Source organism: Cornus florida, unplaced genomic scaffold, assembly GCF_030987335.1.
Source record: "Cornus florida cultivar Cherokee Brave unplaced genomic scaffold, ASM3098733v1 CherokeeBrave_3.0.0_Hap2_Chr08, whole genome shotgun sequence".
Taxonomy (NCBI): Eukaryota; Viridiplantae; Streptophyta; class Magnoliopsida; order Cornales; family Cornaceae; genus Cornus; species Cornus florida.
Genome location: NW_026775578.1, coordinates 43,194,695 through 43,214,927, shown reverse-complemented (window position 1 = coordinate 43,214,927; position 20,233 = coordinate 43,194,695). Strand labels below are relative to the sequence as shown.

General features: G+C 35.5%; 1 protein-coding gene and 1 pseudogene across 2 annotated transcripts; both read left to right on the top strand.

The window, feature by feature from the left end:
* Positions 1-6,029: 6,029 nt before the first annotated feature.
* Positions 6,030-8,901, top strand: LOC132271513 (putative pentatricopeptide repeat-containing protein At3g16890, mitochondrial; annotated as a pseudogene).
* A 721-nt stretch (positions 8,902-9,622) lies between these two features.
* LOC132271512 (AMSH-like ubiquitin thioesterase 3) lies at positions 9,623-17,706 on the top strand. Of its 2 annotated transcripts, XM_059772910.1 has the most exons (11): positions 9,624-10,227; positions 13,415-13,479; positions 13,568-13,643; positions 13,739-13,936; positions 14,244-14,338; positions 16,006-16,111; positions 16,189-16,235; positions 16,449-16,779; positions 16,907-17,000; positions 17,096-17,158; positions 17,342-17,705. In XM_059772910.1, the coding sequence occupies exons 1-11, from the start codon at positions 10,111-10,113 to the stop codon at positions 17,365-17,367; spliced, it is 1,218 nt and encodes a 405-aa protein (XP_059628893.1). In that variant the 5' UTR covers positions 9,624-10,110; the 3' UTR covers positions 17,368-17,705. The 2 variants fall into 2 exon arrangements, with proteins under 2 accessions (XP_059628892.1, XP_059628893.1); XM_059772909.1 differs by having other exon boundaries at positions 9,623-10,227; positions 17,096-17,706.
* Positions 17,707-20,233: the final 2,527 nt, after the last annotated feature.

Here is a 20,233-nt window from a genome sequence, read left to right as displayed (position 1 = left end):
AATGGAATGTGTCCTACTGGGACTGCCCTATCGTTACTCTAAAAAAAAAAAAAAAAAAAGTGGGGGACAATTGAATTTTGTATTATTTTCCTTTTCCGAGTAAAAGAGGGACAAGTAGTACTAATCACATCTTTCTGTGTGTGTTTTATGTGTTTTATATATATATATATATATATATATATATATATATGAGGCCCTACCTAGTCAAACCTTTTGATATTTGCTCCAGCAAAGCCCCAGTTACCCGATCACAAACCCAATCACAATCTTCTGCCCTAGCAGTTACCAATAGATTTCAACCACTTGCTTCTCAGTTACCATCCTTCAAATCTGCTTTAGTTGATCCTGCACCTGATCCTTTCCAAGTTACTACTCAAAATTCCCCCCAGTCATATGCACCAAAAACCACTACCAAATCACCCAGTAACTATATTGAAAAACCTGTTTCTCCCTTATTCTAAATTGAACCCTCTCTTAGTCACATACATGACCCCATTGAATTGGCCTAGTCTTATTTTCCTCCTAATCTTCATTATTGCTCCAATCAACCTTTCAAGTCACTTCAGTTTTACAAAAATATTCTGCATTCCACAAAGTCCATCTGTATTAACCAAATTTTTGATAAAACTGATAACAAAAAGGTACTCTACCATTCTCTCTATACAAAAAATCATGTCCTTAGAAGAATGGGGTAGTCACCCTGCTTTGTGCAAACTATTACCTGATAATGATTATGTGTTTAATTACCATGATTACATGAATGCCTGGTTTCTCATCCTGCTTCACCAAAATGAGTCATTCACTCATTCCTGGTTTCTCAATTTTGATAACCAATTCAATTACAAAGCCCAAATTCCTACCTGGTTTGTTAAATGGTGGTCTCAGTATGGCTCTATTCCAGAGATCTTGCCCATAGATCTTGCCAACCAAATCAAGTACTTCCACACAGTTTACAAAGTTAATAGACACAACTCTCAGTTCCCTATTCTCCTCTTGTTCTCCTGCAAATACAAAGTTCCATGGATATTCAAATGGCAATATGATGTCCAAGGAACCATAGTTATTCGTCGTCACTATGTTAAATGGTGGGACGCCTTTCAAATTGACAGAATCATTGGTTACATTGAGGGAGAATTTCCCCAGCAGTCACCAGCACCAGTCACAGCAGTTTTACAACCACAACAAGTAACTCAATCCAAGCAGCCCTCTTCTGCAACCACTTCCAAGTCCAAGAAAGCTCCCAAGTCGGAGATTGAAGAGCTCAAGAAAATGGCTGCTTCTTTAACTGATCGCCTCCAAGAGCTATCACAGGAAGAAGAAGAAGCATTTACAGCTGAAACTAGTCACCCAGTTAATTTATATGATGACCCTGTATTCCAGGATAGTCAAAACCCATACCAAGATGATCCATTCTGTTAAAAACTTTGTTTGGCCCGAAATCACTATTTCTACAGTAACAGGTCAACATTAACAGGTCAAAGTCACTATTTCTACATTAACTGTGGGCAGAATCACTATTTCTACAGTGCTCCCGACAAAGAACTATTCATCTATAGTAACTGTCGGCACAAACGACCGGAACAGTAACTCACTATTCACCAACAGTTAAAAGCAGTCCGAAAAGTCAAAAGTTACTTTTTGAAAGCCGAAAATTGCGCCTCAGATGTCTGTAGCCTCGCCTATAAATGCTGTGGTCAATCCCATTGCTCATTAGGCTTCATTCAGGCTTCTCTTACAGACTTTGAGAAAGAGAATTCAGCTTTCAAAATTCAGTTCTATTTGTAATATTCAGTTCTTGTTTATTTACCCCTTCTGAGTGTAATACATCAGCAATATGCTGTATTCTTCAGACTTCTATCAGTTACATTAATTTATAAGTTATTTTCAGTTAATATTCTGTTGTAACTATTTTCAGTAATACAAGTTTGATTCAGTTATTTATCCTGTTATTATAAATATATATATCTTGGTTGGTTATATACCGCCTTAATTAAGTTATTCTGTTATATCTTGATCGGTTATACACCGCCTCTATTTTAAATGCTTTTACTTGTTTTAAGTTATTGTGCGCTTCCCCTTTTGGTATCAGAGCCATTTATTTGGTTATTTGTATAATCTATTATGTGTCTTCTCTCTTACTTATCTTGTTTGATTACTCTGTTTAATTCATCCTGTTTATTGATTCTCATATCGTTGTACTCTTACTCTTTCCTGTAAGTCCAGATCCAAACAATAAGACCCGAGCCAAATAGTAAGACCCAAGAGAGGCCTGAGTGGGACGGCATGAGCGGATAAGCGCATGGATAGAAACTAGATACCACTTTAAGAGGATCATGAAACTAGTATGTTTTATTTAGTCAATCAACCAGAGATAGTTCAAGATAAGTAACCATGAATAGGTTATTCAGGTCTTCCTCTTCAATGAGTTCTAGATCCAGAACTAGCTTACCTCCTCCAGTTCCAAACATAGTCAATGAAGAAGAATACCAGGTTGAAGATATTAGTTTAGATTTTAGTGATTGGAATATTCCTCGTATTCCAACCAGAGAAATTTACAAAACTAGTTTCTTCAAGTCAACCTTTCTTAGTGACTACACAGTCAAAATAGTAGAACAAATCTACTCCTTATCTAGAGAACATGAAAAATGTCAGTTACTCACTAGTAAAGCAATAAAAAAACATAAGGATCGTGGATCCAATTTTATTCATATAGGCTTAGTCTAAGTGGCCATAAACCCATTTGGTGGTGCTGGTTTCAACGCCTCAGTACTCTTAGCCCTTCGAGATGCTAGATTCCTAGAATATGATGATAGTCTCCTAGGAATAATCGAAACCAGTCTCTATAATGGTCCAGTTCATTTTAATTGCTACCTAGATCTAACCCTTAGTCTAACAGATCCTCATTTATTAAAAGCCTTAACCCTTAATATTAAAACTTCTGGTTACAAATGCTCCCTGGTGCACAACCTCTGGGTCTTATATATCGAGTTTACTATAAGACAAGATGAACCAATCTCAACATCCAAGTAATGAAGAAAGATGCCAAAGGACATACTCTATTAATCGAAAGTAGTTCTGTTAATGCTAATGTTCAACTAAAGAAAACTATTGCTTGGAAAGATATTTCTTTACCAAATGAGTGGTTTCTTGAAAATGAAAATCATCCAGTAAACATATAAAATGATATCTGTAGTCTTGATAGAATTCAGGAATATATTAATGGAACAGTTATAATAAGCTTTGATGAACAACGCCTTCTGACTCGTTCTCATCCTTTTACCTTCTCCCGACTAGATCTTGACAAAGATAGCGACTCAGTCCCTCCTCCTGCAAGAAAAAATTCAAAACTTAATCCTCCGTTTAAAGACACTAAGTTAAAAGGCATTAACATTGAAGAACAAATTAGTCATCCTTGCTATGAGCGAACTCCTCCAGTTACTGTTAAGTCTCAGTCTGCGCCTAATTCCCCCTCACCTTCTGATTTCATTGGTAACATAAACCCAATAGATCCTTCGCTAAACACTATTCGTAAACCTTTTAAATATGATCTCTCTAAGTTACATGATGAATAGTCCTCCCAGAAAAATAAAGTAAAAAGAAAAACCTTCCAGAAAAATCATACTGAGAAGGAACAACATTGAATCCTCTGTCATTGGCAACGATTCATGACAGAACACCAACTAGAAATCAAAATTTTTGATTATCTAGAAAACTGTTATAATCAAATCAATGTATTAACCAAAGTCAAGTGGAAAAAATCAGATAAATCAATAACCACATCCTCTCATCCTCCCTTAGATTCAGTAATTCTAGATCACATGGGAACAGAAATTACAGCATCTCCTTTAAAAGTTACTACCACAATCGCTGAAAATGACACTCGAAAAATTATTGAACAAAATAACTTTACTAATCAATATTTACATACTATTAGGAATCAACTCGATAAGATTGAGCTTTCCCTCACTCAGCCTACCATTCCTTCTGTTACCCCCACTCCCCTTGAGTCACTAATTATTTCTATGCCTACACAGCGAAAAGGACTTCCCAATACCCTTCAGATCCATAAAGTTATTGCAGAAGCCCATATTAAAATGAGAGAAGTTGAGTCCAGGCAAAAGGGAGCAGATAAGGCCCAGGCCAGAGGAGGTTGTAATCGTCTATAAATAAGGGAAATTGAGAGGGAAAAGGGGTTAGAAAAGATTGGGAGTGAAAAATTTCTCTCTCTGTAATTGGGGGAAATTCTTTGTACTTTCATGTAGAGATGGTGTTGGAGAGAGACATAGACAATCTGCCGAAGAACCCAGCGAACTACGAAGCACTGACACCATTTGGGTTCTTGGAGAGAGCAGCTTTGGTGCATCCCCACCGTAAATCTGTGGTCCATGAGTCTCTGCACTACACGTGGCTCCAGACTTACCAACGATGCCGTCGATTGGCCTCCACTCTCTCCAACCGCTCCATCGGTATCGGTTCCACGGTACTTCCATTGCTTCAATTGAAATTTTGCTCCACCCTCTGTTTGGTTGCTCAGAAAACTCAAGAAAAATATAAGATTCGAATAATTAAATTGTCTTATATAACATTTATTTGCAACTCAACCGAACAGAGTTACTTGTTTTGTATATGCAATTTGATGACTTATTTGTTGACTGAATTACTATTTTGACCATCTTGTGGAGTCGTTCAGATTTAAATTATGCCGTAGAATTGATTTTCTTGCTCATTTTTTTTATGTCGGATTTTTATTGAAATATATGAATTCATACAAGATTCATAGTTATTTAGTTTGTTAAGATGGTTTGGAGATTTTTTTGGTTGGTGGATTGAAATGTTTCAATTTTAAGGGACACTAATACAGATTATACCTGAGTATTTCATATTTGTGTCGAGCACGGATTAGATTTGGAATTGGAGAAAATGCATTTAAAATTTTGAACCAATTTTCTTTAAATTCCAAATCCAGATTCAGTACTCCCAAACATAACAGATATATATTTGAGAATCCCAAATGAAATATCATTTTGTTCCCTGAGTTCAGCATTTTAGTTGTATTGAGTCAAAACTATATTTTTGTGAGCTTGATTGAAGTTCTGAAATATCAGTTGAATTGGGCTGCTTATATTTTAATTAACCATGCTTATCAATAAAAAAAAGTCTCCATTTCAACTGGAAGCTCAACAACCTAATCAGTAAATGTATGAAATTCAAATTGAAATCATCATAGATCTTACCTTGAACTGCGCACTGAACAGGAAAGGCTACGGTGGAGCTAAGTTTATTAGATCTATAATCTTCACTATTATCTTATTGCTCTTATATTGTAAAGCAATTGGCATTGGGGCAGACATAATGATAGTTTCGATTTTCACATAACATGTGTTGTATTTTATCGGCAGAATACTCATTTGTCTAAGTAATGATATCAAAGTTTGCTTTGAATGCAACCTAGCCAGTCTTGGTCTGATCTGAAATCCACCAGAGCCAAACATGTCTCACTGCCAACTCCTCTGGTGACTGGAAGCTAAAAATATCATAATCTTGAATATCTGTTGTGCATCTCAGTGCATTTTTTTGTTGTTTAAGTAGGATTTTTCCTTGTCACCAAGACCAAATTTTCTTTCTAATTAAACCAATGAAAATATGTATGTTTAAGTTTCTCTAATATTGAATATCACAGGATATATTTTTTAGACTAAAGTATAAGAAAAAAATCATCTGGTGGCTAAAAGATTAAACTACAAACCGCAAAATAATGAATAATGATTTTGCCATGTATAATATATATTTATGTGAGGTACTTGTTCCCTTGTGCAATTTGTTTCAGATCTTGTTGAAACTTGGCAGCTTACTGTTATTTTTCCAACACTGGCAGGTGGCCGTAATTGCACCAAATATCCCAGCTATGTATGAAGTTCATTTTGGAGTTCCAATGGCTGGAGCTCTCATAAATCCTGTCAATATTCATCTGAATGCATCAACAATTGCTTTTCTTCTAGGGTTTTCGTCATCTGCAGTTGTTCCAAGGGACATGAGAGGGTTTTCTTCTTTGGCTTCTAGGGCTTTACCTGCAATCCGAAACCAATCAGAAAAATTTCACAATCAGCGAAAACAATCCCCAATTTTTGAAAATTTAACGGCTGTTGACCACAAACCTACCAACAACAACAACATCGAAGCTTCTTTTAGAGGTAAGTCTTTATTGAACTCTCAATTCAAAAACCCCAACTTGCCTTCTATTACAAACAGTCACATTTCAGTTAATAAACACAAATTACATGAAAAACCAATCGACCATCAGTACATTTCTCAGATACTTTCAAGTAAAGACTGGTTCTTGTTGCTAAACCACGAGTTTAAAGTGAAGCGGATCAGTTTGAATCATCAGTTAATTGTGAGTATTCTACAAAATCAGGAAAACCCATTGCATCCTTTGAAATTTTATATCTGGGTTTCGAATATCGACCCTGTGTTCACGAGAAATCAATCGATTAGGGGTGTCTTAGCTAATTCCCTTTATAGGAAAGGTCCGGTAGTCTTATCAGTTGAGTTGATTCGAGATATTAGAAGCTCTGGGTGTCAGGTTACTGAAGATTTGTTTTGTATTTTGATTGGTAGTTGGGGGAGATTAGGGCTGGCAAAATACTGTGATGAAGTTTTCGGGTAAATTTCATAATGCAGTTATAGATGCATTAGTTAAATCGAATTCACTTGATTTAGCTTATCTGAAATTTCAACAGATGCCGTCAGATAATTGCAATCCTGATAGGTTTACATATAATATCCTCATTCATGGAGTTTGTAAGGTTGGTGTAGTGGACGAGGCAATGCGTTTGCTGAAAAAGATGGATGGTTTGGGATATTCACCCAATGTGTTTACTTATACGATACTAATTGATGGGTTTTGTAATGCAAAAATGGTTGATGGAGCGTTTAGAATATTAGAGAAAACGAGGGAGCGAAATGTGAGTCCAAATGAAGCCACATATAGATCATTGGTTAACGGTGTGTTTCGTTGTCTATTCCCACAGAAAGCATTTCAGCTGTTATCTAGATTTGTGGAGGGGAAGCCGGTTTTGCCTAAAGTAGCTTGTGATACTATTTTGCATTGTCTTTCTAATAATTCTTTGCCGAGAGAGGCGGCGGAGTTTTTGAAAAAGGCTAGCGAGAGAGGTTATTTTCCTGACAGTTCAACATTTAATGTTACAATAACTTGTTTTATTAAGGGACTAGACCTTGAGGAAACATGTAAGACACTCGTTGGTTTTATTGATCGAGGTGTGAAAGTGGGGTTTAATACTTTTTTTCTTCTTACTGAGGCTCTGTATAAGTCCGGACGAGATGAAGAAGGGACTCGGTATTTAAAAAAGATAATTCAGGATGGACTTGTGGCAAATGTCTTCTCATATAACATGGCAATTGATTACTTCTCCAAAGCTAAAATGATGGACAGAGCATTGGAGACCTTCAGAGGGATGCAACAAAGAAATATTGCTCCTAACCTTGTTACTTTCAATACTCTAATTAGCGGGTTTTGCAAGACTGGGGAAGTAGGTAAAGCACGGGAGTTGTTGGAGATGCTCTTAGAACAGGGTTTCAGACCAAATATTTTCACTTTTAGTTCAATAATTGATGGCCTTTGTCGCGTGCACCAGATCAAGGATGATTTTGATTGTTTCACAGAAATGCCATAGTGGGGCATCATTCCAAATACTGTCACATATAATATTTTGATCCGCTCGTTATGTATTGTGGGGGATGTTGCCAAATCAATGAAACTTTTGAAACAGATGCAAGATGATGGAATAAGACCCGGTATATTCTCTTTCAATACTCTTATCCAAAGTTTCTGTAAAATGAATAAGATTGAGAAAGCCCAGAAGGTTCTTGTAACCATGTTGACTTCAGATTTGAGTCCTGACAATTTTACTTATTGTGCTTTTATTAAGGCATTGTGTGAATCGGGGAGATTTGATGAAGCTACGAACTTGTTCTTCTCTATGGAAGCAAATGGATGTGTTCCTGATGCTTATACTTGTCACTCATTGATTGATGCCCTAGTTCAGTCAGCTTACTCTGAAGGGGCCAAGGATATAGTCAAGAAATGCAAAGAGAGGGGAATTATGTTATAACCCATCCTTATCTCATATAATGGGTTTTTTTTTAGATTCTTATGATTTATATTCATGAGGTTGGGCTGCTAAGTAGAGCTTTTTGCTCTGAAAGTAGGTGGAGCTATCGATTACCAGGCTGCTATGTTACCTGCTGCATTGTGGAATCAGGTACATTTCAGGTACATAACACGAACTCCAATGTTGTCCACACTGAACTTTTTTCCCCCCCTTTATTTCCTAGCTTTTTACTGCATGCATTCCTGGTGGATATCCTTGTACTGTTTCTGAATTTGGATAGTTATAATATGCAGTTAAAAATTCTTTTAATCTGCGCTTTTTTGTTTTTGTTTTTGTGTGTGTGTACTATCTTGGAGATTTCTTCATGTATAACTAGCTGAGTTTTTCTAAAGGAATTAATGATCTTATGTAAAAAGATAAATTTTGTTATTTTTATTTTTTAATTAAACTAATGTTTGATGTGACATGGGTCAATTCTTGCAATTCCTTGGCTGATTTTTTCTGAGTTGAGGTTTGTTTTGTTATTGAAATACCTATCATTAGCCATGCCTGCAGAAAGATGAGTTCCAATTATAAATGCTTGCAATTCCTTATAAATTTTGCTGGCGTGGACTATGTTATTTTCATGATAAACTAATTTGAGATTTTGGTATTTTAGCGTTCCAGCATTTCCTGGCATGCCATTTGTTGGAATCAACTTTAAACTGAATAGTTGTGGTTGCTATAGCTATAACATCCCTTTATATGGAGCTTTTTAAAAATTTGAATCTCAACCCTTTCACCTTTTAAGTGAATTTTGTCATTGTGATCTAAGAATTAGTTGAAATCCTAGTGACACATGAGGGGAAAGAGAATGAATGTGTGTGTGAGAGAGATAAAGGACTTACTAAATCGAATATTCAATCATAAAGCTGTAAATCACTATTATACCAAAGCCATGTATATTTCTTGAACATAATAAAAGAACTACTAGATAGTCTAACGACTCAAATCCCTATCCGATACTATAACCCTAAAATAAGAAAATATTCCTAAAAATTACCCTTGGAAGTCTTTCGCCAAATTTTTTGCATATCGCATGTCTCGTGGAGCGCATCATGATCAATATCATTGGTACGTGAGAATAATTGATTTAAAATGACTTCTAAGTATTGATACAAGCATACTGAATAGGGCATTATGATTGACAAAAGAAGATTATTCCAATATTGAATAATTTGTAATAGCTCAAATCTGTAAGAATAATCAGATGTTTGAATTATTTACTCTTCCACCTATCCCCTTTGAAGGAGAGTGCCTTAACCTCCAACTCCTAAATTGGAGACTGTGCTGGTCGTTTCAGCTTTTTAAGATGAGTAATAGGCAGGAAAAAGGTGGTGCTTGAAACTGAAAAAAGGTCGAAGAAAAATGAAAATCAGCACCATTCCTATTATTTCTTACCCTTACGAGGGCTTATGTTGAAGGGCTAACGAAGGGGCAGCATATAATGTTGGAATAATGGAACAACATATACTTCCTATTATTTAAGGAAGGATACTGGACCTTCTGATTGATTTTGAGCGTAAAAATGGTGCAAATCAACGAGAAAAGGATTTGGATTTGAAGTTTGACTCTTTTTAGCTGAATATAGAACTCCTTTCATCCCTACGCAGAAGTATTCTAAAATGTATCGTCTTGAAACTAGTTGAATTTCGCAAAACTGAATTTATTCTAATTTTATATATTGATTTGACCTAAAATTGGGATAAAATTCATGAAAGATTTATATGTCGACATATACGTATAAACATAGTAGAAGATTGAATTGAACTATAGAATCAAGCCTATTTTTAATACGATGAGTTTTACTTAGCGGATACGTCCAGACCATCGATCTCTCAATTTAATTGGTGTTTACGTCGCCGAGTGGAACGACTCCGTTTACCTCTGCCGTGAACCCTCCCGGCACCACAGAAATCCCGGCTGTTCACGCCGAAAAATGAGGCCGCTTCCGGAGAATCCGTTCAATTTGAATGCGGTCGCTCGAAAGATCGACGTCGACAATCGAATCGCTCTCCGCAATTACTACCGAATCGCCGATGACCTTGTCAAACAGGTTCGGTTATTTGTATATACCTGTTCGATATTCAAATTCTTTATATATCTCTGTTTTTCATGATCATTGTTTAATGGATCTGATTTGATTTAAAAAAGTTAATTTAGTGCAATTTACAAGTGTTCAATTTGGTTTTTTAGGTTCAATGCATTCATCTTCCCCTTTAAAAAAATCATTTTCGTTCTTAAAAATAAACGATACAACGGTTGTGATGCCTCAATAACTTCTCGGTTTCGCTGTGAAGTTCTGACTGAAGAAATTTTGCTCCAACCTAGCAACACCATTTAAAAAAAAAAAGAGAGAGAGAATAAAATAAAATTAAAAGCATCTTGCTATAGTCTAAATTTGACAGTTTGTTATCGTTATTTGTAATCGAATTGTTGTAAATAATATTAGATAGCAATTGATGTGTTTATTTCAAAGTGAATGAGTATGCAATGTAGGAGGTTAATAAGTTTCAGTAGAATGAGATTGTTTGCTACGAGGACGAGCTGGTTTGCTCCTTCCAACAACCTTGATAAACCGGACTTGGTAGTATGTGTCATTCGGTGAATGTAAGACTTTTAAGGACAAAGTTGGGGAACAACGGAAATATGACATTCAATGTTGAATTTTGCTAATGCACTTACATCTGAAGTGTCTTGTTACCAGCAGCATGTACATGTTAGACATGGTTGTAAAGTTATGTTCATAGTGGATTAGCTTTAAGTAAGGACATGTTTTCTCATTTATAAAGTGACTTATTTCAAAGTAATTGAATTTTTTCAATCTGTTAAAGTGCTTTAAAAACGCTCCAACTTTTCTTATTTAGATTGTCATATAAGTATGAACTAATATATATATATATTTTTTTTTTGATAAGTAAAAATAATATTAAAAAAGGCGTTCAAAAGGAGAACGCATCCCAATTACAAAAGTGGAACCGGAGCTAAGGCCCCAAAGAATCCAGAAAAGTAATTAAATCATATGAAGAAGAACAAAAGCTCCTCTTCACATAATTGAAGAGAGAACGAAGAATGTAAAGTTTGACCGTTTCCGTAGCCGATTCTTTTCCTTCAAACATTCTGCTGTTTCTCTCCTTCCAAATGCATCACCATACGCAATGTGGTACAATTCTCCAGAACTCGCGAACGTCTCTTCTCACTCGACAACCTCTCCAAATATGAATCAATTCCTTAGTAGATCGTGGCATAACCCAACACATACCAAACAACCCAACAATAAGATTCCAACAGTCAATCGCCACAGGGCAATGCAAAAGGAGGTGGTTAACGGACTCCTCGCCATCCTTGCATAGACAACAACAATTAACTATACAATTGCCCCTTTTTCTCAAATTATCAATTGTCAGAATCTTTCCCCACACAGCAGTCCAAACAAAGAAAGCCACCCTAGTTGGAGCCATAGACCGCCAAATAGTTTTCCACGGGAAGTCTCGATTAACAAAATTTGACAAACATAAGAACAAAGATCTAACTTCGAAACGACCATGAGAAGAGGGAACCCAACTTAAAACATCATTACCTCTACCAACGCCCTCCTGTCGATACAGAAGATCCAAAAAAACACATACCTCGTCCATCTCCCAATCCTGAAAAGAGCGCCGAAAATGCACATCCCATATAATCCCGCCGCTATCAAGCCGATAGCAGTCGACTATGTAGGCGTGTTTATTAACGGCAATGCTATATAATCTTGGAAAAGTACGAGAAAGTGACTGATCCCCACACCAGAGATCTTCCCAAAACTGAATGCAACGTCCGTCATGGAGTTTGAATCTGATATGAGCCGAAAAAACATCCCATCCTTTCCGAATAGCCTTCCACATCCCTACTCCTCCCGCTAGGGTAACCGGACGCGTAGACCAACCTCCAGCCTCTTCGCCAAACCGACAAGAGACTAGCCTGCGCCATGGTCGATGTCTTTCCCTCCCAAATCTCCATAACCACTTACCCAAGAGAGCTTGATTGAAAGGAACTAAACGTCTTATACCAAGTCCACCCAATTTCACAGGCTTACAAACATCCTCCCATTTGACAAGGTGGTACTTGAACTCATCGCCCTTACCACCCCAAAGGAAATCCCTTTGAATTTTTTCAATCCTGTCTGCAATGGAACAAGGGATTTGGAACATAGAGAGAAAATAAGTGGGAAGGCTCGACAAGGTGCTCTTTATAAGAGTAACTTTACCCCCTTTTGACAAGTATTGCTTCTTCCAACCTGCTAATCTCTTCGCGTACCTGTCAATCACAGAATCCCAACTCCCCACTAAACTAGAAGAGACCCCTAGGGGCAAACCAAATAAGGAATAGGGAATGAGCTCACTCTGCATCCAAGGACTGCAGCTAAAGAGGAAATATCCGGAACATTCCCTACTGGGACGAGCATACTCTTTGTCACATTGACTTTTAGCCCGGAAACTGCCTGAAAACAAGTCAGAACACACCTCAAGTGTCGAAGTTGAGACACATCAGCATCACAGAAAACTAGGGTGTCATCTGCAAAGAGTAAATGGGAAATCTCCATCTGATGGTCTAAATCTCTACCCACTCTGAAACCCTTAACAAAACCAAGGTCCTCTGCCCTATGCATCAGTCTACTTAACCCCTCCATAACAACAAGAAAAAGGAAAGATGACAAAGGATCACCTTGTCTTATACCTCTAGAGCAACCAAAGAAACTGGCGGGAGAGCCATTCACAAGAACTGAAAACTTGACAGACGAAAGCCAGGTCTCAATCCATTTCCTCCACTTACTTCCAAACCCCATTCTTTGTAACAAATAGAGTAGGAAATTCCAATTCACATGATCATATGCTTTCTCAATGTCAAGTTTGCATAGAACTCCAGGAATACCACTCCGCAATCTGGAATCCACACATTCGCCAGCAATAAGAACTGAATCAAGAATTTGTCGTCCGCCAACGAAAGCGTTCTGGGAATCCGAAATAATTCCATCCCTAACTTCCTTCATCCTTAAAGCGAGCACCTTAGCAATGAGTTTGTAAATGCAGCCCACCAAACTAATAGGACGAAAATCCTTTATATCTGAAGCACCTCCCTTTTTTGGAATAAGGGCATTGATTTACAGTAACTCAATTTCTTAAGCAACATAAAATTGAGCCTCTCTTTTTTTGCTGTTTTCTGATGTAAATTACTTTATTTCTTGGCATATCACTTGTGTCCAGGCAAGTATTTATCGGGGGGAAAGGAATATTGTAGACTTGTATATCATACTTCTTAGGTATTCAAGGTGAGGAATGAATGTTGCTGTCAGTTTTTTCCATATTGCTGAATTTATGAGACATATGGATGCATGTGCTTATTCTTCATTTTCCCAGTTTGGTGTCTGAAACAATACCATTCCATCGAGATTACCAGGTTTTTCTTACAAAAGAGAGAACATATTACAGGAAGGTGAGTAGGGTGTACCTGTTTTCGTAGCTACTCTATTTATATGTTTCAGATTCATGGTGACACGGCATCTTCTTGCTGTTATGTTGTTGTTTCAGAAACTGTTAGCTGTATTAGATGAGCTTGAATCTTTGAAGCCAGAATTCGACCGTCGAGTGAATGAAATGAACAAAGCTTTTGCAAGAGCTCAACACTATCAACTTGATGGCCGAGAAAGAACATATGGTTCAGATGCATTTTCTCTGGAATGGCCATCTGTCAATAGGGAAGTTTCTTTGAGCATAGATAATAACCAGGTATTTAGCCAGTACATGGTGTTTTAAAGTCTTACTTATGTTTACTTTAGAGTGTTATGAACAATTCTTTTTCCTTTTTCTTATTTTATATCCTTCAATGAGTGGTTCTTTTAATATTTAATTTTTATGGATTCATTTGCTATGCATTTATTTATTGTCCTTATTCCTAGGAGCATATCAGTTATAATGTCTGCTAAGTCGTCGTGTCCTTTCTTTCTTAATTTAATTTCAGTCATTATGTTTTCCAAAATTTTGTTCCAAATTTTTTTTTCCTCCTCATTCTTTTTCTTTCTTCTTGTGGTCTTAGCCAGTTAGGATGGCGCTTTTGTCTTCACGGATGCAAAACAATGGTCAGACTCGGGTTTTGCCATCAAATTCTATTGACATGCAGTTCCAGAAGCTGTGAGTACACTGTTCAATGGTAACATCATGTTTTAGGGTTTTGAGGCCTGTAAATAATGTTCGTTGGCTTGTGCTTTCTATAATACTTGTTAAGTTTGTATTTTTGGAAGTTGCTACTGGAATTTGTGGTCTTTATATGTCATGGGTGAAGTTATAGTCATCAAACGGTGATTTCTCTATCCTATTCCATGAGTGCCACTATCCTTTATGGCTTTTGTTGTCTTCACTTACTGTGTGACTGCCCATTTCCAGAGTACTCTATGTCTCATTTTGAGAGAACGGTCCTCAATGGTGTTAACTAAACTCAAAAGATTGTGTTGAATGCATGTCTAGGAGTGTTTGCAAAGTGTTAATGTCCGATGCAGACATAGAATTTTGTAGAAGTGTCTCTGTTTATGAGTTTTGATTTTTCTGTTGGACAATGAAGGATCAATGATTCCAGCTTTAAAATTTATAGCATATTGCAACTTTTGCGAGTTTGTTTTTAATTTTCAGGAATTAGTTTAAATGCAACGGTATGTTGTTTGTTATTCAGTTAATGACAGAGGTTTTTTTATCAAGGGATTGATCGTGTATGTTTAATTTGGGATATCTTATGGAGAAGGTTGGTGGAGGGAAATATTGGAGCAGTTGGGTGGTTGGGTTTGGAGGGATTACAGGAATTTTCTGCGGTTGGTCTTATGAAGGGGTGGTGGATCTTTTAGGTCATCCTAGGTTCGTTGTTGGAATTGATGTATGGTATGGGAACATAGCTTTGAGAGTTGAATACCTAGAAGGCTAGAACTATGATGGAGAAAAGTGGAGATGCACTTTACAGGTATAAGAATGTTTCCGAGGATGAAGCTTTGATATGGCACATGTTAGATGATATGCAGACACTTGGGACCATGCTATTTTCTTTTTGAGTCATGCATGGTTATACCTTTCGTAATCTTTTAGGTTATATGCTACTAGATGAGTTTTTTACTCCATCCTGTACTATTTTTTCCATTTTTACAATTTCAAGTTTGCAAGCATTGAATGCATTGTAAAAGTGAAAGTAAAAACTTTCAAGACTAATCCTTTGTTCAAAATTTCATGCTAGTTGTTGCATTCAAATTCAATTAGAAAAGTGTAATATAGGAATCTTACAGCAATCTATAATTTGATTTTTTGAAGTGTCCATCTATGCTGGACATCCAAAAATGGAAATATGGCGTGACAAATAATATGCAGAAAAAAGCACTGTGTTTTAGAAATCAAGGGTATTATTATAATTTGTAGGTTTTCTCAATTATAAGCTGTAGTTGCAAGTCCTGGTGCAGTTCATGTTATGTTATTGGGTCATGGTATATGGTCTATACTTTATGGTTGGTTTAGATGAGTTCCATTAGTGGAAGGTATAAATTTTTGTTTTTGGACTCGTACTCCTAATTGGGTTCAGAGATCTCCAGAGACTCCACCAGCATATATAAAGGTGTATGTCTGTATTCCTTCGATTTGTATTTTTAATTTCTCTGATAGTTGCTTTTATCTAAACTGCGTACAAAATATTTTTGCACGAGTTTGAAGACGATTAGGCTGTATCTTGTTGATACTGATTTGTAAATGTGAATTTAAAATTTTAAACATCTCTGTTTTTTCTAATTCTCGGAAGGGTGACATTATGGTACATGGTTGACATGCAGATCTGTTAGTCTACCTCTTCCCAAGAAGGAAACATTGTCTAGACACTCAATTTTAGGCCCAGATGGTCTTCAAGGTCGGTGGCTGGGTCCTAGTGCAGAGATAAAGGTAAAATTCATTCATGGCATTTTATCTAGTATTAAATTAAAATTCCTTGAATTGATCAATTCCATTATGTAATACAGGTTCATTATCCAAGCAATATGGACTTAACTGCAGATGAAAATTCAGGGTCAGGACTTCAACAAAACTCGATGATTCCTATTTTAACCTGCAAATTCTTACTTATTTTATTGTACCTGGTTTGAGGTCCTACTTAATATTCTTTTTGTAGCATTTGAGAGAACTGCCTCAAATATTGCTCTTGATACTTTATGCTAATTATATTTTTCTAAAGTTGCCTGCTTGTAATATTTTTTTTATCTGGTGTCACCTATTGTTATAGTCTGAATCAGGCTGGACAATACGACATCGTGGCAGTAAAAGATGGCGATTTGGAAGTGAATAGATCTACCATGGAATCAGTGCTCTCCTTAGATGATGGTAGATGGGTATCTCCTTCAGTGGATTCCTGTCCTCCATTTAATATTGAAGCAAGGAGAAATTATCTTCCACTGGGCAATATCAGGCAACCTTCTCCACCTCCTGTGCTTGCTCAAGTACAACCAGATATTGTTCCAATCTCCCCGTCAAGAGTTACGGATCCAAAACCCGGGCCTGCGAATCCATCCAAGGATGAGATTCCTGGTTCTAATTCTTATCAGCATTTACACATTGTATGCCTTGTGCTGATTTTTGAGCTACAATTTTTTTGTTAACAGTTGATGCTGACAAACTTCTTTAATCTTGCGTATTTATGTTGTTGATAAATGTGATGTTAATATCATTTTACTCCTATTGCAGTCGGTAAAGATGATGGAAGATTTTTTGAGATTGGCACAAGCAAATACAGCAAAAAACTTAGAAACATGTGGTGTGCTTGCTTGCTGGCTTACTGGTAATTAGCACAAAGTTTCTGAAAATATGAAAAAGCTGCTATCTTTGATTTTTTATAAGTGTAATTTCTTATGTTCTTTTTTATTCTGTCTGTAGAAAAACAGGGTATTCCATATTACTACACTTACAATCCCAAAGCAGGAATCAACTTCAGACTCGGTAAGAAAATAGTTCTCACATTATTAGTTGGTTCAGTTTTATTGGCCTTTTTTTAGTTTCAGCTTTTTATAATTTCAAATTGTTTTTCTAGTTTTCTTAATGCTGCCATTTTGTTTTTTATATTTATTTTATATATATGTTGTCAACTCTGAATGCTGATTCTTGTGACTGTTTGAGGAGAAGGAGGTTTCAGCATCAATGATATTTAAATATATCCTACGAAAGTTCCTATCTTCATTTTCCCAGGAGGATCCTTTTGGAGGGAGAGGTATATCCTATGAAAGTTCCTATCTTCATTTTCCCAAGAGTACCCTTTTGGAGAGGTTTATCTGTGCTTTTGCCACTGAGGCAAATACTAAGAACTTTTTTCACTGGTTAAATCAAAGAGTTGCTATCCTGTTTCTGAGTTTTCTAAATGAGGCAGATAGGGTGTGAATAATGTGTTGATAATTCTAATCCCACTATAACAAGTGTTAAAATACAAGCTTGCGCTTGACTTCATGGTCACAGAAATCCGAGCAACCATTGAACTAAGGCTCTAATTTAATTCTGATACCTTATTGATCATGCATTGGCAGTTTTTATTTAATATTATATTGATGCATCGTTTAATGTTCAGTGTCAGACATTGAATGAAGAAGAAATATTCGAGGTTCAAGACAAATTATCCCTTTTCCATGGTCACAAGTAACACATGCCCTACCACTGGGCTATCACACCACATCCAATATAATATATACTTTTATATATATATAAATAATAAATTTGTCATTGAATAAATAACAAAATAATTTAATAACTTATTATATACTTTATCTAATTTATTGATGGAGTGGGGATTTGAACTTGGGCCTTTGGCCACAAGCAATACATGCCCTACCACTGGGCTATCACACCACATCCAATATAATATATACTTATATGTATATAAACAATAAATTTGCCATTGAATAAATAACAAAATAATTTAATAACTTATTATATACTTTCTTTTTTTAATTTATTGATGGAGTGGGGATTCGAACTTAGGCCTTTGGCCACAAGTAACACATGCCCTACCACTGGGCTATCACACCACATCCAATATAATATATACTTATATATATATAAATAATAAATTTGTCATTGAATAAATAACAAAATAATTTAATAACTTATTATATACTTTGTCTAATTTATTGATGGAGTGGGGAATCGAACTTGGGCCTTTGGCCACAAGCAATACATGCCCTACCACTGGGCTATCACACCACATCCAATATAATATATACTTATATGTATATAAACAATAAATTTGCCATTGAATAAATAACAAAATAATTTAATAACTTATTATATACTTTCTTTTTTTAATTTATTGATGGAGTGGGATTCGAACTTAGGCCTTTGGCCACAAGTAACACATGCCCTACCACTGGGCTATCACACCACATCCAATATAATATTTACTTATATATATATAAATAATAAATTTGTCATTGAATAAATAACAAAATAATTTAATAACTTATTATATACTTTATCTAATTTATTGATGGAGTGGGGATTCGAACTTGGGCCTTTGGCCACAAGCAATACATGCCCTACCACTGGGCTATCACACCACATCCAATATAATATATACTTATATGTATATAAACAATAAATTTGCCTTGAATAAATAACAAAATAATTTAATAACTTATTATATACTTTCTTTTTTTAATTTATTGATGGAGTGGGGATTCGAACTTAGGCCTTTGGCCACAAGTAACACATGCCCTACCACTGGGCTATCACACCACATCCAATATAATATATACTTATATATATATAAATAATAAATTTGTCATTGAATAAATAACAAAATAATTTAATAACTTATTATATACTTTCTCTAATTTATTGATGGAGTAGGGAATCGAACTTGGGCCTTTGGCCACAAGCAATACATGCCCTACCACTGGGCTATCACACCACATCCAATATAATATATACTTATATGTATATAAACAATAAATTTGCCATTGAATAAATAACAAAATAATTTAATAACTTATTATATACTTTCTTTTTTTAATTTATTGATGGAGTGGGATTCGAACTTAGGCCTTTGGCCACAAGTAACACATGCCCTACCACTGGGCTATCACACCACATCCAATATAATATTTACTTATATATATATAAATAATAAATTTGTCATTGAATAAATAACAAAATAATTTAATAACTTATTATATACTTTATCTAATTTATTGATGGAGTGGGGATTCGAACTTGGGCCTTTGGCCACAAGCAATACATGCCCTACCACTGGGCTATCACACCACATCCAATATAATATATACTTATATGTATATAAACAATAAATTTGCCATTGAATAAATAACAAAATATTTTAATAACTTATTATATACTTTTTTTTTTTTTAATTTATTGATGGAGTGGGGATTCGAACTTAGGCCTTTGGCCACAAGTAACACATGCCCTACCACTGGGCTATCACACCACATCCAATATAATATATACTTATATATATATAAATAATAAATTTGTCATTGAATAAATAACAAAATAATTTAATAACTTATTATATACTTTGTCTAATTTATTGATGGAGTGGGGAATCGAACTTGGGCCTTTGGCCACAAGCAATACATGCCCTACCACTGGGCTATCACACCACATCCAATATAATATATACTTATATGTATATAAACAATAAATTTGCCATTGAATAAATAACAAAATAATTTAATAACTTATTATATACTTTCTTTTTTTAATTTATTGATGGAGTGGGCCACAAGTAACACATGCCCTACCACTGGGCTATCACACCACATCCAATATATTATATACTTATATATATATAAATAATAAATTTGTCATTGAATAAATAACAAAATAATTTAATAACTTATTATATACTTTCTCTAATTTATTGATGGAGTGGGGATTCGAACTTGGGCCTTTGGCCACAAGCATTACATGCCCTACCACTGGGCTATCACACCACATCCAATATAATATATACTTATATGTATATAAACAATAAATTTGCCATTGAATAAATAAACAAAATAATTTAAT

Bases quoted from the DNA above. Each gene is read 5' to 3' on its own strand.
- LOC132271512 (XM_059772909.1), top strand. From the start codon at position 10,111: ATGAGGCCGCTTCCGGAGAATCCGTTCAATTTGAATGCGGTCGCTCGA. The intron at 10,228-13,414 runs GTTCGGTTATTT...ACTTGTGTCCAG, and splicing joins CCGATGACCTTGTCAAACAG to GCAAGTATTTATCGGGGGGA. The intron at 13,937-14,243 runs GTATTTAGCCAG...TTGTGGTCTTAG, and splicing joins TGAGCATAGATAATAACCAG to CCAGTTAGGATGGCGCTTTT.